General features: G+C 36.2%; 1 protein-coding gene across 1 annotated transcript in view; it reads left to right on the top strand.

The window, feature by feature from the left end:
- The first annotated feature begins 411 nt into the window (after window positions 1-411).
- LOC585630 overlaps window positions 412-12,873 on the top strand; it is a 63,548-nt gene continuing 51,086 nt past the window's right edge. Inside the window, exons 1-8 of the mRNA XM_030978805.1 lie at window positions 412-453; window positions 665-900; window positions 2,077-2,167; window positions 4,682-4,735; window positions 5,608-5,669; window positions 10,045-10,121; window positions 10,684-10,766; window positions 11,991-12,085. Coding sequence (XP_030834665.1) covers window positions 412-453; window positions 665-900; window positions 2,077-2,167; window positions 4,682-4,735; window positions 5,608-5,669; window positions 10,045-10,121; window positions 10,684-10,766; window positions 11,991-12,085 — 740 coding nt within the window. The remainder of the gene's footprint in view (window positions 454-664; window positions 901-2,076; window positions 2,168-4,681; window positions 4,736-5,607; window positions 5,670-10,044; window positions 10,122-10,683; window positions 10,767-11,990; window positions 12,086-12,873) is intronic.

The raw sequence follows: 12,873 nt of genomic DNA, 5'->3' as shown, positions 1-12,873 counted from the left end.
AGGTCTTCCTTGAAATGCTTGAAGATGCTGGCTTGGAACAGCATGTCACATCTCCCACACATGAAGCTGGTCATATCTTGGATATCGTTTTATCTGATAAAACTAGTAACTTGGTTACTAACGTTGATTTGAAGTCTGGACTCCCATCAGATCACAAAGCTATTTTAATAGTACTAAAATTTCAGCACCCCCAGGCTCAAAAGAAATTCATCAGGGGCCGAAAGCTTTGTGAGATAAATCGTGATGATTTCAGGAGTGACATTATGAATTCCAGCCTCCAACAATATTGCTCTGAGGATCCATCACTGCTCGCAGACAAATTTTGTAATTTAATGTGTGAACTTTTGGACAAACACGCACCAGAGCGCACAATCCCAGTTTCTCTTCGACCGTGTGCCCCTTGGTTCAATGATGAAGTTCGAGAGGCGAAACGGCATCATCGTCAAGCTGAGCGTAAATGGAAGAAGTCTCGTCTTGAAATACATAGTCAGCTTTATCGGGATCAGTGCTGCTCTTACAACCAACTTCTGATACCATATCTAATTCACACTACTTAACATCAACCATAGAACAGTGTGATACTAAACAGCTTTTTAGATTTTTGAAAAAACTTACTACACCTGCGTCTGAAAATATCCTTCCTGACCATTCATCTGATATGCAGCTAGCTAATGACTTTGGACAGTTCTTCCACCAGAAAGTTCAAGGCATCGTCTCTTCCTTAGGTGGTGATGGCAATCTTGCTGACAGCTCGTCTCCCTGCAACTACTCCTTCAATGGATTTGATGTAGTATCCGAGGCAACTGTACAAAGAACTATCAAGGAGAGTCCTTCCAAGTCATGTAGGCTTGATCCTATACCAACAACCCTCCTCAAGGATTCTATTGATGAAGTGGTTCCGTTTATTACCAAGCTTATCAATCAGTCATTATGTACTGGTATTGTCCCAAGTGCGTTTAAAACTTCTTATGTAACACCGGTGTTGAAAAAGCCCCATTTAGATCGTAATGATTTAATCGAATTATCGCCCTATAGCTAATCTTATGTTTGTTGCTAAAGTCATGGAACGTATTGTAGCTAATCAACTGAAAGCGTATCTTAATGATAATTGTTTATTTTCTGACATGCAATCAGCTTACCGGCAGTTTCACTCTACAGAGACTGCACTGCTCAAAGTGTACAATGCTTTACTATTGGCAGTTGATAAGGGTCAAGAAGTAGCCTTAGTAATGTTAGACTATTCAGCAGCGTTTGACACTATCAATCATCATTCTATGGTTGAACGCTTCTGCCACACGTTCGGGATTGGTGGCACAGCCTCAAAATGGTTTACACCATACCTTGAACATAGAGAACAGAGAATTGTAATCAACAAAAGTATATCTAACCCTTTAACCCAGTAATTCAACGTATCCAATTTAAAATTCTTCTCCTTGCCTTTAAAATCCGTAACGGTGAATGCCCCACGTACCTTTCCAGTCTTGTAAAATCCAAACCCCCCCCCCCCCCTCCTCCAGGTTGCGTGCTTCTACTTCCTCTCACCTTCAACTAATTCCTGGCCCTCGTGTGAAAACGAGATACGGGGATAGAGCGCTTTCTGTAGCTGCCCCCCAGTTGTGGAATAGCCTCCCGTCCTACATTCAAAATGCTCCTTCAACTTCCACTTTCAAAGTAATGTTAAAAACCAATCTGTTCAAAAACATACCATGAATTTTTTCTTCTCTAAACATGTCAAATAAATAAATGATGTTGTACTTCTATTTGTTATGAAATAAGTCATGTTTAGCAGAATTTAAGTTAGATTTAAGTTAGATTTAAGTTAGATTAAGCTGATTTATTCATTTATTTGTATAAACAAACTGTAATTTTGATTTTGTAATGTAACATTGCATACTGTATAATTGTGTACTGAATAATATTGTGTACTTGTGGTGCTGTCGTCCCGGCTTTATTTCGTGTAAGGATATTGCTTCACTTAATGGCTGGTGGGACAACAGCACCACTGCGCCTAGAAACAATGTATTAGGCGCGTTATAAATGTGATTTATTATTATTATCATTATGTTCTTTCTGCAGTGCGGCTCTATTTACGAGAAAGAAGGAAGTATTCTCCAGGTTAGATGATCTTGAGAAAGTATGGAAATATGCTTACACCAAGCTCTCAACCGTAAGTATTACTCATGGTGCCCAGCCATCCTAGAAATCAGGAAAAAAAATCTGGAAAATGAGTTCCCCTTTTCTATTTAGTAGGAGACCAGCCTGTAGGTCCCGTGACCAATCTCTGGGAACAAAGATTTGAAAGTGTTTTTGTGTTCCCTAATGAATACCAAACAATTTTGACTTGGGCTGCCCCCTTGAAAATCCCAGGCATTTTCGTGAGGGGTCAACAAAGGTCACACAGGGATAGAAATTAAAATAGTTCCAATCGTGTCAATATGCATATAAAATTACTCGTCTGGTCTTGAGGATTCCAAAAATATATAGTTTGCTATACCTCCGACCTTAAATGAGGGCGCTATGGTCAAAAACGTTGAAAGGTCAACGCACTTTTGACTGGTGGTCAAATTCACCAACACAGTGAACCTTATCAAATTGCATATCAAATTACTCGTCTGGTCATAAGGATTCCAAAAATGTATAGGTTATTATACTTCCAACCTTAAATGAGGGCGCTATGGTCAAAAAGGTCAATGCACTTTAGAAATTCACCAACACAGTTAACATTGTCCGATTCTAATCATTTTAGGGTCTAATAATATGTTTTCTGACATGGCAAATTCAACTATGCAACTTTCAAAAGTAAAAGTGCATACTTGACCATGTACATTCAAAATGGCTGCCGTTTCGGTGAAGTGCATTGACCAAAAACACTTTCAAACCTTTGTTCCCAGAGGTCACGGGACCTACAGGCTCGTCTCCTACTAATTCAGCCAAAAGGCAGGGAGTTTTGAGAAGAATTTGTTTGTATTAGGGGTTATCTTGGCCCATGAAATTTGTAACTTGTGCAATTTTGTAGTATGTACTTGATGGTTGGCAATGTTGGCTTTTTAGTTGTGTCCCCCGGCAGTATGCCGGAGGGGTATTTTGGATTCGGCAGCATTACACCGCCGCCACCGCGTCATATTCTTGTGTCACATTCCTTGACAGATTTTTTTTTCAGAATTTGCACAGAGGTATATCTTAGTTCAATCTAAACACCTATATTTTTTGGTGATGCTGCCCCCCATGCAGTGTTCCGTCTTCTATAGGGTAAAAGGCTGCCGGTATATATATTTGTGGATGGTTTGTGTGCGCCCTATAGGCCACATTTCTCAAGGGATTTTGTTCCAATTTTGAACCAAGGTGTATTTTGGTATATTCTACAAGCCTATAATTATGAGTAATGCTGCCTCCAGTGTTCCGTCTTTTATATGGTCAAAGGTCATATTTTGAGATGTCTTGTGTGCACTCTATCGTGCGGTCTATTCACTGCATCATTTCTTGACAGATTTCTTTCAAATTTGAGTATGGAAGTGTATGTTGGTAAAATCTCTGGACCTATAGTTTTTGGTGATGCTGCCACCAGTGTCCCATGTTTTAAAGGGTCAAAAGGTCATATTTTGCAGGATGGCATGAGTGCACTCTGCAGACCCCATTTCTTGATGAATTTCTTTCAAATTTTGTATAGAGATGTATCTTTGAACAATCTACACATCTTTAATTTTTGGTGGTGCTGCCCTCATTGTTCCATCCTTTATAAGGTCAAAGGTCATTTGTCGCTTCTGTGCGCTCTTACTGCCACATTCCTTGAAGGATTTCTTTCAAATTTTGTATGGAGGTGTATCTTGATCAGATCTACACATCTTTAGTGTTTGGTGTTGCTGCCACCAGTGTTACGTCTATTATAGAGTCAAAGGTCATATTTTGGTGGGTGTCTAGTGTGTGCTCTACAGGTCATATTTCATGACAGATTTCTTTCAAATTTATTATAGAGATGTATCTTGATACAATCTACACATCTGCACTTTTAGACGATGCTGCCCGTATTGTTCCGTCTTCTATATGGTCAAAGGTCATTTGTCTTTTGTGCGCTCTAACTGCCACATTTCTTGATGGATTTCTTCAAATGTTGTATGGAGGTGTTTCTTAGTAAAATCTACACCTCTTTAGTGTTGGGTAATGCTGCCACCTGTGTTCCGTCTGTTATAGGGTCAAAGGTCATATTTTTGTGGCTGTCTTTTGTGCGCTCTTACTACCACATTTCTTGACAGATTTCTTTCAAATTTTCTACAGAGATGCACATATTCTACACACATTGTTTTGGTGATGCTGCTCTAGCTATAGTCTTGACGATCTCTACGTACGTCATCCTTTTGTTTCAGGGAGGGGAGAGGGGATCTTTGTCCCTCCTTCGAACATAAGGATGACACAAAATATCGCTGCCACTGCCGGGGGATACATTTGCATTGCGCAGCAATACAGATTGCGATATTTCTTGTTTGTAAATGCTTTCTTCTATGATCCTGGAATAACAAAATACCATTAAGGAATATTCAGGGAAAATAAGGGGATTTTGTTTTTACAAAATTATGGGAGACCTGATTTAAGGTTTACCATGTTCGTTACTTTGTTGCTTTGGGCCAGCAACTCAAATGGGACCAAATTTGATTCTATATTGAAAACTGTTTTTCGACATATACAGATGGGAACAGATGATTATGTTCAAGTGACTTGTCTCTTAGAGGAGGTGGAGAAAGTGAGTATACTTTTATTAACCTTCAGAACACAAGGCCCTAGTTGTATTCTATGAGAAATTCATGTTATACTTTAAACTTTAGCAATCACTTAATAATATTGTTCTTTGGGGCCGTATTCTGAAAATGATGTCTTTTATGTGAGGAAAAATAGTGATCATTGTCATAACAAACCGAAATAACGCGTAACTAACACCTACTATCGATGCTTGTGCAGATGTCTCTATAAACTTTACATGAATTAAGCCAGATTTGCGCAGATATTAATGATACTTGACATCATTTTACTTACATAAAATATACCATTATTTTCAGAATACTATCCCTGTATGTTTGGGATTCTATGTTGCTATACTGTATTAAAAAATATGAGCTTCAAACATTGCTTCTATTTGGAATTATTCAAAGTGTATTTACACTCTTAATTTACATGAAATTATTTGTGAGTAGATTAGTTGAGGCACCCCTACGCATGTACCGTAATAGCTTTTGATTTGCACATTCAAACTTGCAAAATCATGCATGTGAATAATAATTACTGCTAAATTATTGAGAAATTGCAAGCCACCTAGCTTGTTGAAAAGTCGTCTGATTTTCTTATGATTTTAAACTAATTTGGGCTTTACCGGTACTCAGACTAGAAGGCATTCAATGCTCTAAAGCATATAGATCGTTGATTTTCATATCATTAGTCAGAACCTCAGTTTAGAAGATTATATGTCTGTCCAAAATTTCATGTCTAATATACGAATAATTGTAAATCAGATCACTTTTGCATCGTAAGAGTGTGGTTCATTCACAGTCTAATTTGTTTAATTATATGAAAATAAGGCACCTTCGTGATATGAATTTGCGTCTTTTTGTTGTTGTGCAGGTTGATGAACTTCAGGTGGCCATGGGAGTAGCAAAAGACGATTCATATTTTGGCACATTTTAGTAAGTTTGTATCCAAGTATTCTTACTTTATCTCTGAATTATACAATTACTACCACAACTAGGTAAACTGGGTAAAATACTTAGCCAGTAGCATCAACTGAATCCCAAAGTTGGCTAAGTATTTTATCTAAGCCAATAACTGAGTAAAATACTCTTATTTCTGACCTAAAGGTACTATGTCCCATTTGCAGGCCAAAAAATGAAAAGGTTAAATTCCAACGGCATTTGAAAGATAATACTAATTTAGAACTTCCCTAAAAAAGGGGGGCTTGAAAATGTCTTTAAATGGGAAACTAACGACTATTAGTTGTCAAATCAACTCAAGTACTACCAGTCAGTAAGTAATGGTCTGATTTTCAGACCATTGTACCGAATGGTCATACGTTTTGTGCTGCACAAAGATTCAATCAGTTTAATTTTGGCCATTACAAGAAGTGGGTTATTGATGTAGACAAATGCTCAAAGAAGAAGAAAAAGCCAGTCAGTTACTCAATAGTGTCTGACTGTGAAGTCTAGCAAGTAAACAGGTTTCCTTGCATAATTTGAATGTTAGGGCACTGCTAACGTTTAAATTTCACAGATAGGACATACATTACATATTCATAATTCCTGCAAAGTTCTACAGAATTTGATGTTGGCTGCAAAAAGGGACATAGTATCTTTAAAGGTAATACAAAGTTTTGGTATGGGGTCATGAATTTCGTTCAAATGAACATATTGGAAGCATATGTGATCCTACAATTTTAGTGATCCTTGTCACGGTCGAAAACGAGTCTAAATTTATGAAATTGTAAATAATTTTATGTTGTATATCTCCCTCTCAAGGTCAAGATATTAATTGAGCTATAAAACAATGTTTTTTGACTAAAATCAACCAATTAGCTATTCCCGTTTGGAAATTATATATCTCAACTACATATTCTGATATTTTCATGGTCGCAGCTATTAACATTGTACGGCCATAGGCGCTATTTAAAATTCATCAAAATTTACCGGGAGCATCAGTAAACTTTTAAATTCAATTTTTCTCGAAAGCAGAAGTGTTCTAGGGGCTAAATTTTTTGGTGCATATAATACATCCATATGGGCATCCAAATATATCGAAATTGTAAAAAATCACTATCCACCCAATTTTCAAAATTCCCAAAACTTTGTAGTACCTTTAAGCGTTGAGAATTGAACACCCGCCAAGGCAATAAATTTAAATGCTTGTATCAGCATAGGGTCTCTTTTCATATAAACCAAGGAGCATCTCATACCTCTTTCATATTAAGGGTAGGAGAGAATTGAGACCCGACCAAATGGTAATAAATATAAATGATACTAGCATCACTTTGATCCATACTGGATGCAGACCAACTGATACCCACCTTGAGGGGGGGGGGGGGGGGGGGAGGTGCTAGAGTTCGGAGTCTGAAATTTGATTCTCTGTAACTGAATGGCAACCATACTACTTGATGCAGAACAAGATATCTCTTTGTGGGTTCCCTGTTTGTCTTGGGACTGCATGACGGGCACAAATCAGAAATTGAAATTGAAACTAAGCAATTATTATCCGTTCAGAATTTTTTTGTTTTTCAGTTGTAAAAGTTTACAAACCGATTTACAAAAAGAATTAAAGGTTATCATAGACAATTACAGTAATGGTAAAATACAGTCATAACCGCTGTAGTAGGGTAAGTCAAATGAAATCAATTTTGTACAACGAGGATGGCGATAAAGCGGGAGAGTAGAAGAGGAGGTGGGTAGAGCAGTGAAGTAAAGATAGAAAGAGAGAATGTGGATACATTAGGCATGCCCTGTTCGTTACCATGGAAACAAATGCTCATAGTAGTTTTGATCCACTCTAGCTGCTGTAAATATGAAAGGTAGTGTGATGTTAGCTGTTGATCAAGTGGGTACCTATTGCTCTGGGCCCTGTTTCATAAAACTTATGTAGTATTCTGGTATTCAAGAGAAGGGGGGGGTGGTTGTCAAAAAGAAAACACTACCAGAACACAATGACATGACTCAAAGTTGTAGGATTGTGAGCAGAATTTTTTTTCCAACTTGAGCTAATCTGTAGTAAGTTCATTACAAAGAAGAAAAACCTCTTCAAAAGCAGAAAAGAAACAACAAAAGAAATAACATCAGTAACTACATGTTCAAAACCTCTTCATGTAACAATTTAAAGCCAACATTAAATGTATATCACTTAAAACCAAGTCCATGATACTTCAATATTCATCAAGTGAGTAATTCTATGTAAAAGAAGAAAATGTAGTCCTTATCATTCCAAAATATTCCCTTTAGCTATAAGAGGTGAAATTTGATGAATCGATCTCTTCACTGAAAGTATATGAATACAGGTCACAAAGAATATCAGAATAATCCCCTGAAATATGCCTAGTCATGGATTTTCAGTCTAATTAATGTACCTGTGATTCATTATAGCACCTTGTTATCAACACCTGAAACAGAAGAAATATATAACAAATGATGTTTGTGTTCCAATCACGCTCCACCATCCTGATTCGCCCAACTAGGACTGTAACTACTACTTGTCGCTATGAAGACAAACAATGGTACTAGCTTCCTCAACTCAAACACTGGAATCTAGAACAAAGACAATATCACTACTTGTCATGAATAACAAGTTAACTATACCATCAAATTGTTTTCAAAACATTAAAATGCATCAAGTATATCAATACACAGATGAATAATGTTGCATTCATACTCTACTAAAATGTTCACTCTTCGTTATAGAATAACTGAACCAAATATATCAAAGACTCAAAAAAATGAATTGAATGATATTTAAAATGACAATATTACTTCAACTTCCAACATTAAGTATTGAGGAATTTAGATTAAGAGATATAGAAATGTTAACAACAAATGCTTTAATTTGTCATACATGTTCCTCCAAAGAGCACCAGAACTATTTCTCAATCTGAATCCTGGTCAATCAGTCACCTCAACAACTTTTTAACCCCCAGCTCAAAGAAGGCTAATTAAAGACTTGATGCATGGCTGATCGTAAATGGAAAGGAGTTAAGTCTTTTGTCAACTCTGTTTGTTGCTACGGCAGGCAGCCAGTGAAAACGAATTCATTTAATCAAATTATGGAATAGCATGCATTACTTTAAACAAACAGAACTGTGTTATTCCTGGCTCATATTTCCTGATTGAGGTGGCATATGAAAGGGCAGAAAATTATTTTTCTAGAAATGTGATTTTCTCATTGAAATTCAGATACGGCCCGCCAAATGACTTTTTGGAACCCTCTCTTCAAATTCTTTTTAATCACTCATGCATGAAATATGCATCATATGAGTTGCATCAAATGGAAGAAGAGGATCTAAGCTTTACAAATATGTGTCATTTATTAATTATAATTGTGATTAAGTTATGATAAAACATCGATAAGTCTTGGTTTTGTTTTCTGGGATGCACTGTATACTCCAGCTACAGTATTCAATACCATAACCAAATAATAACACTTAAGTAGATATAAATGTGTATATAATCTCATCGACATTAAAATAAACATAAGATACTCTGCCTTACATATATAGTTTACAAAGCCACTGGTCATGCACAGCAGCTCTACCGAATAAATGCACACAAACTATGTACATTGTGTATTATGTACTAAGCTACACACTGTATGTGCTCCTGACCCCTACACAGTGATGCGATCCCTTCACTTTTGTTACTTCCTTTTCCTTCATTCTATCTACTCAATATCAATAATAACATGACTAAATTCCTTATTCTACACTATAAAAAAAATCAATTAACATACCTCGACAGAAACATGAAATTTTCTGGAAACTCTACTGCGAAACTCTGATTGTCAGTCACTCTCCTCACTAAGTTGGTTGAACAATGACCTACATGTAGACACAAGAAAGTTTCTTCCCAAACTGCCTAATCACTCTCTTAATATTCTTCCACCTAAATGAATTATTTAGTCCTATTTCTAACCAAAGATATGTTTAATAAAACATACAATCAATGACCTACATTTCCATTAACAATCCAGATTCAGTATAATTACATCTCTCTCAATTTGAACTATTAAGTCTGTGGATTTTGAATATGCGTACTGAGATAAAGTGCAGAGGCCCCTCTCTGTCTAGTCTAAGGTGACCTTAAAGACAAAATCAAGTTTACTCACTATACCACACTTATTATCAATAACAAATGGTAAAATTCTATATCAAATCTGCTCTCAAATTTCTTGATTTCAGTAGCTAACCTCAGTTATTGTCCTTTTTTTTTAAAACAATGTTTTATGAAACAGGGTCCTCTACTCGATCCCAATTGGCATTGAATATGTAGCAATATGAAAAAATATTTTTTTTTTAAATTCTGTCTCTTTTTGCAGTAAAAAGTTGAAGGAAGTAACAAAACTGAAGGATGGTCGAGTAAGTCGTCTAACGGCTCTGGTCACTATCAAGCAATGTGAGTACTGCCCTCTATGGTAATCATTTACACAGCCTAAAAACCATTCAGAAAAACGATCAGGTTTTTTTCCCGGCCCCCCATTCAGTGTTATTTAGGGTACGCATATGCGTGTTCCCAGCACCCGTAAGTCCGGTGTGTAAAGTCAATACGGGCAGATCTTTTTCTTTGTTACCAGCCAGAGATTTGGGAACATGCATGCGGTCCCTCCGTTCTCGGAATGGGGGGACATTTTTTTTTATAGCGTACACTTATGGAAAATTCCATAAGAAACCATTTGATAATTATTATTTAATTTTTGTTGGTAACTAGTGTGCATGCATGACTTGTCGCTGCACTGCATGCATTAACACAGCAGCCAGGAGATCATTGTCACGTGACAAAAACTGGAATGATTCACTAGTGTTTTGAGAGTCAGAATTTACACAGTAGATATTAAATACTGGTGAAATTTCTGCCAACGATTGAAAAGAAACCACACTCCAGAAAATGTGATAGGAGATTTATTTTTCTTAGTCTGCATGGAATATTAATGACTTCATCGTGTTTCTCATAATTTCAGATTGGCAGTATGTTAACGACACAGTGGTTCATAAGAAGGAAGTATTAGCTACTCTCATGAACTTGAGTGAAAAGGATGAAAAGGTAAGTTCATTTTGTAAAATATATGTATTGTATAGGATTGTAAAAAAAGTCTTGCAGATTCAAATTAACACTAAAGTAAGAATCAGTGATGTGAAACTTATATTTATTTATTTATTCATTTATTCATTTATTCATTTATTCATTTATTCATTTATTCATTTATTCATTTACTATTTATTCATATGTTTATTTATCTTTCTATTTTAATATCGAATGTGAATTGCAACGTAAGTAGAAAAGAAAATCTCAAACTAGTTAAATATATGAAGATTTTGGTTCAGTGCATGATCAACAGCTGAGACAGTATTTCTGGAAATACATTTCATTATACAAGAACTTGAGCTCACAAGAAATGAGGTCTTTATGAGCAGGTGGTCCTTATCTGCAGTTGATATTCATATATTCAACATGCTTTAGCAACCCCCTGTATAGATGTATCGTCTGTCTATAAGGACCACATATTTTTGTTTCCCTTGAATAGTAATTTACATTGAAAAACATGTACCTATTAGAGCAAACTGCATATGATGATCACTTACCCAGGCGCGTACGCAGGGGGGTGTTTGGGGGGTTAAACCCCCCCCCTTTGGTATTTTTAAGTGTATAAACCCCCCTAAAAAAAAAAAAAACCCCCCCCCCCCTTAGATTTTTTTTTTTTTTTTTTTTTTTAATAATAAAAAAATAAATAAAAAAAAATAAAAAAATTATTCCCATGGCTGACCTAAAAAAAAGGCGACCTTACCCCCAACGAAGCAAAATGTCAAATTTTCAAATTTCAAGGCCATAAAAAAAAAAGTGTCCTCTTACCCCCCCCCCCCCCCCCCCCCCCCCCCCCCCCGCTTATTCAGCGGCTGGCTCGATTTAAGAATGTTAAAAAAAAAACCTTGAAAAAATCCTGCGTACGCGCCTGCACCTACCTATTAAGGAAAAGTCCACCCTGATATAAGGACAGTTTTGATAGCAGCAGAAAATGAGAGAAACAGCAATCATTGATTAGCAATAACAAAGTTATGGATATTTAAAGTACAATCATTCAAAAACAAATGGGTCACTCTGTGTGACGTATCTTGCATGATCCCCTCCTTCCTCATGGGAGACAAAATTTAAGACTTGGCCACTTTAAACAGGTGGCCTTTGTACTAAAACAGGTTTCACTCTCTGTGTAATGACATGGAATTATTGTATTGTGATTTCTATTTTTACATGTTCTGTCGTCTCTAAAAGGACATGAACAGTTCAAAGGACAAAGGCAACAATTTCGTCAAAGGAAAACGATACCGCAATGCACATGACATGTATACCAAGGCTCTGGCAATAGGGTAAGTTTACCTATATTAGCATGTGACTCTGTAAAGCCCATCAAAATAGCTTCTGCAACATTGATAATGATAATAATAAAACTATAATGTTAATAATGATAATAGTAGTACACATGCAATTAAAAAAAATAATAAGATACATTCGTACCCCACAAGACAGTTGAACCACTTCCACACAAAAACAGTTATTTACACCGGTCCACACTATGAATATGACGGACAAAGAAAGCGGTCAAAATATACAGTTCCTCAGGTAGACAAAGGAACATCCCTTCACTGCTATTATGTAAAATGGTGAATGTGCATGCGACACCTGTTCTACACATTTTTACATAATAGCAGTGAAGAGATGTTCCTTTGTCTACCTGAGGAACTGTATATTTTGTCCGCTTTCTTTGTCAGTCATATTCATAGTGCCAGTATTATGGAATAACATAGATCCATCTCTTTAACTAATTACCAGTCAATTCACATTTAAAAGAAAGATAAAGCTTAAACTTTTAAACACATATACGGCACTGGTTTTTTTAACTTATACCAAATGTGTCCACAAATGGGTCCAAAATTAAATTATGTTTACTCACTTCAAACTTGTATTTTTAGGATCAGGACTAATCATATTTTTGAGAAATGCTAATTCTGGACCTTAATCTATCTCCTTATTTATTCACCAGATATGAATACTTTGAGTTTTTACAATTTTATTGTAAACTATAGCTTATCTAATAACTGTGATATAAAACTCATTTGCTATTAACTACACCTTTAAATATGTTGGGTCTTTAAGA

This window comes from Strongylocentrotus purpuratus, unplaced genomic scaffold (assembly GCF_000002235.5).
Source record: "Strongylocentrotus purpuratus isolate Spur 01 unplaced genomic scaffold, Spur_5.0 spur5_scaffold_1, whole genome shotgun sequence".
Classification (NCBI taxonomy): Eukaryota; Metazoa; Echinodermata; class Echinoidea; order Camarodonta; family Strongylocentrotidae; genus Strongylocentrotus; species Strongylocentrotus purpuratus.
This window is presented reverse-complemented; position numbering and strand designations above follow the sequence as displayed.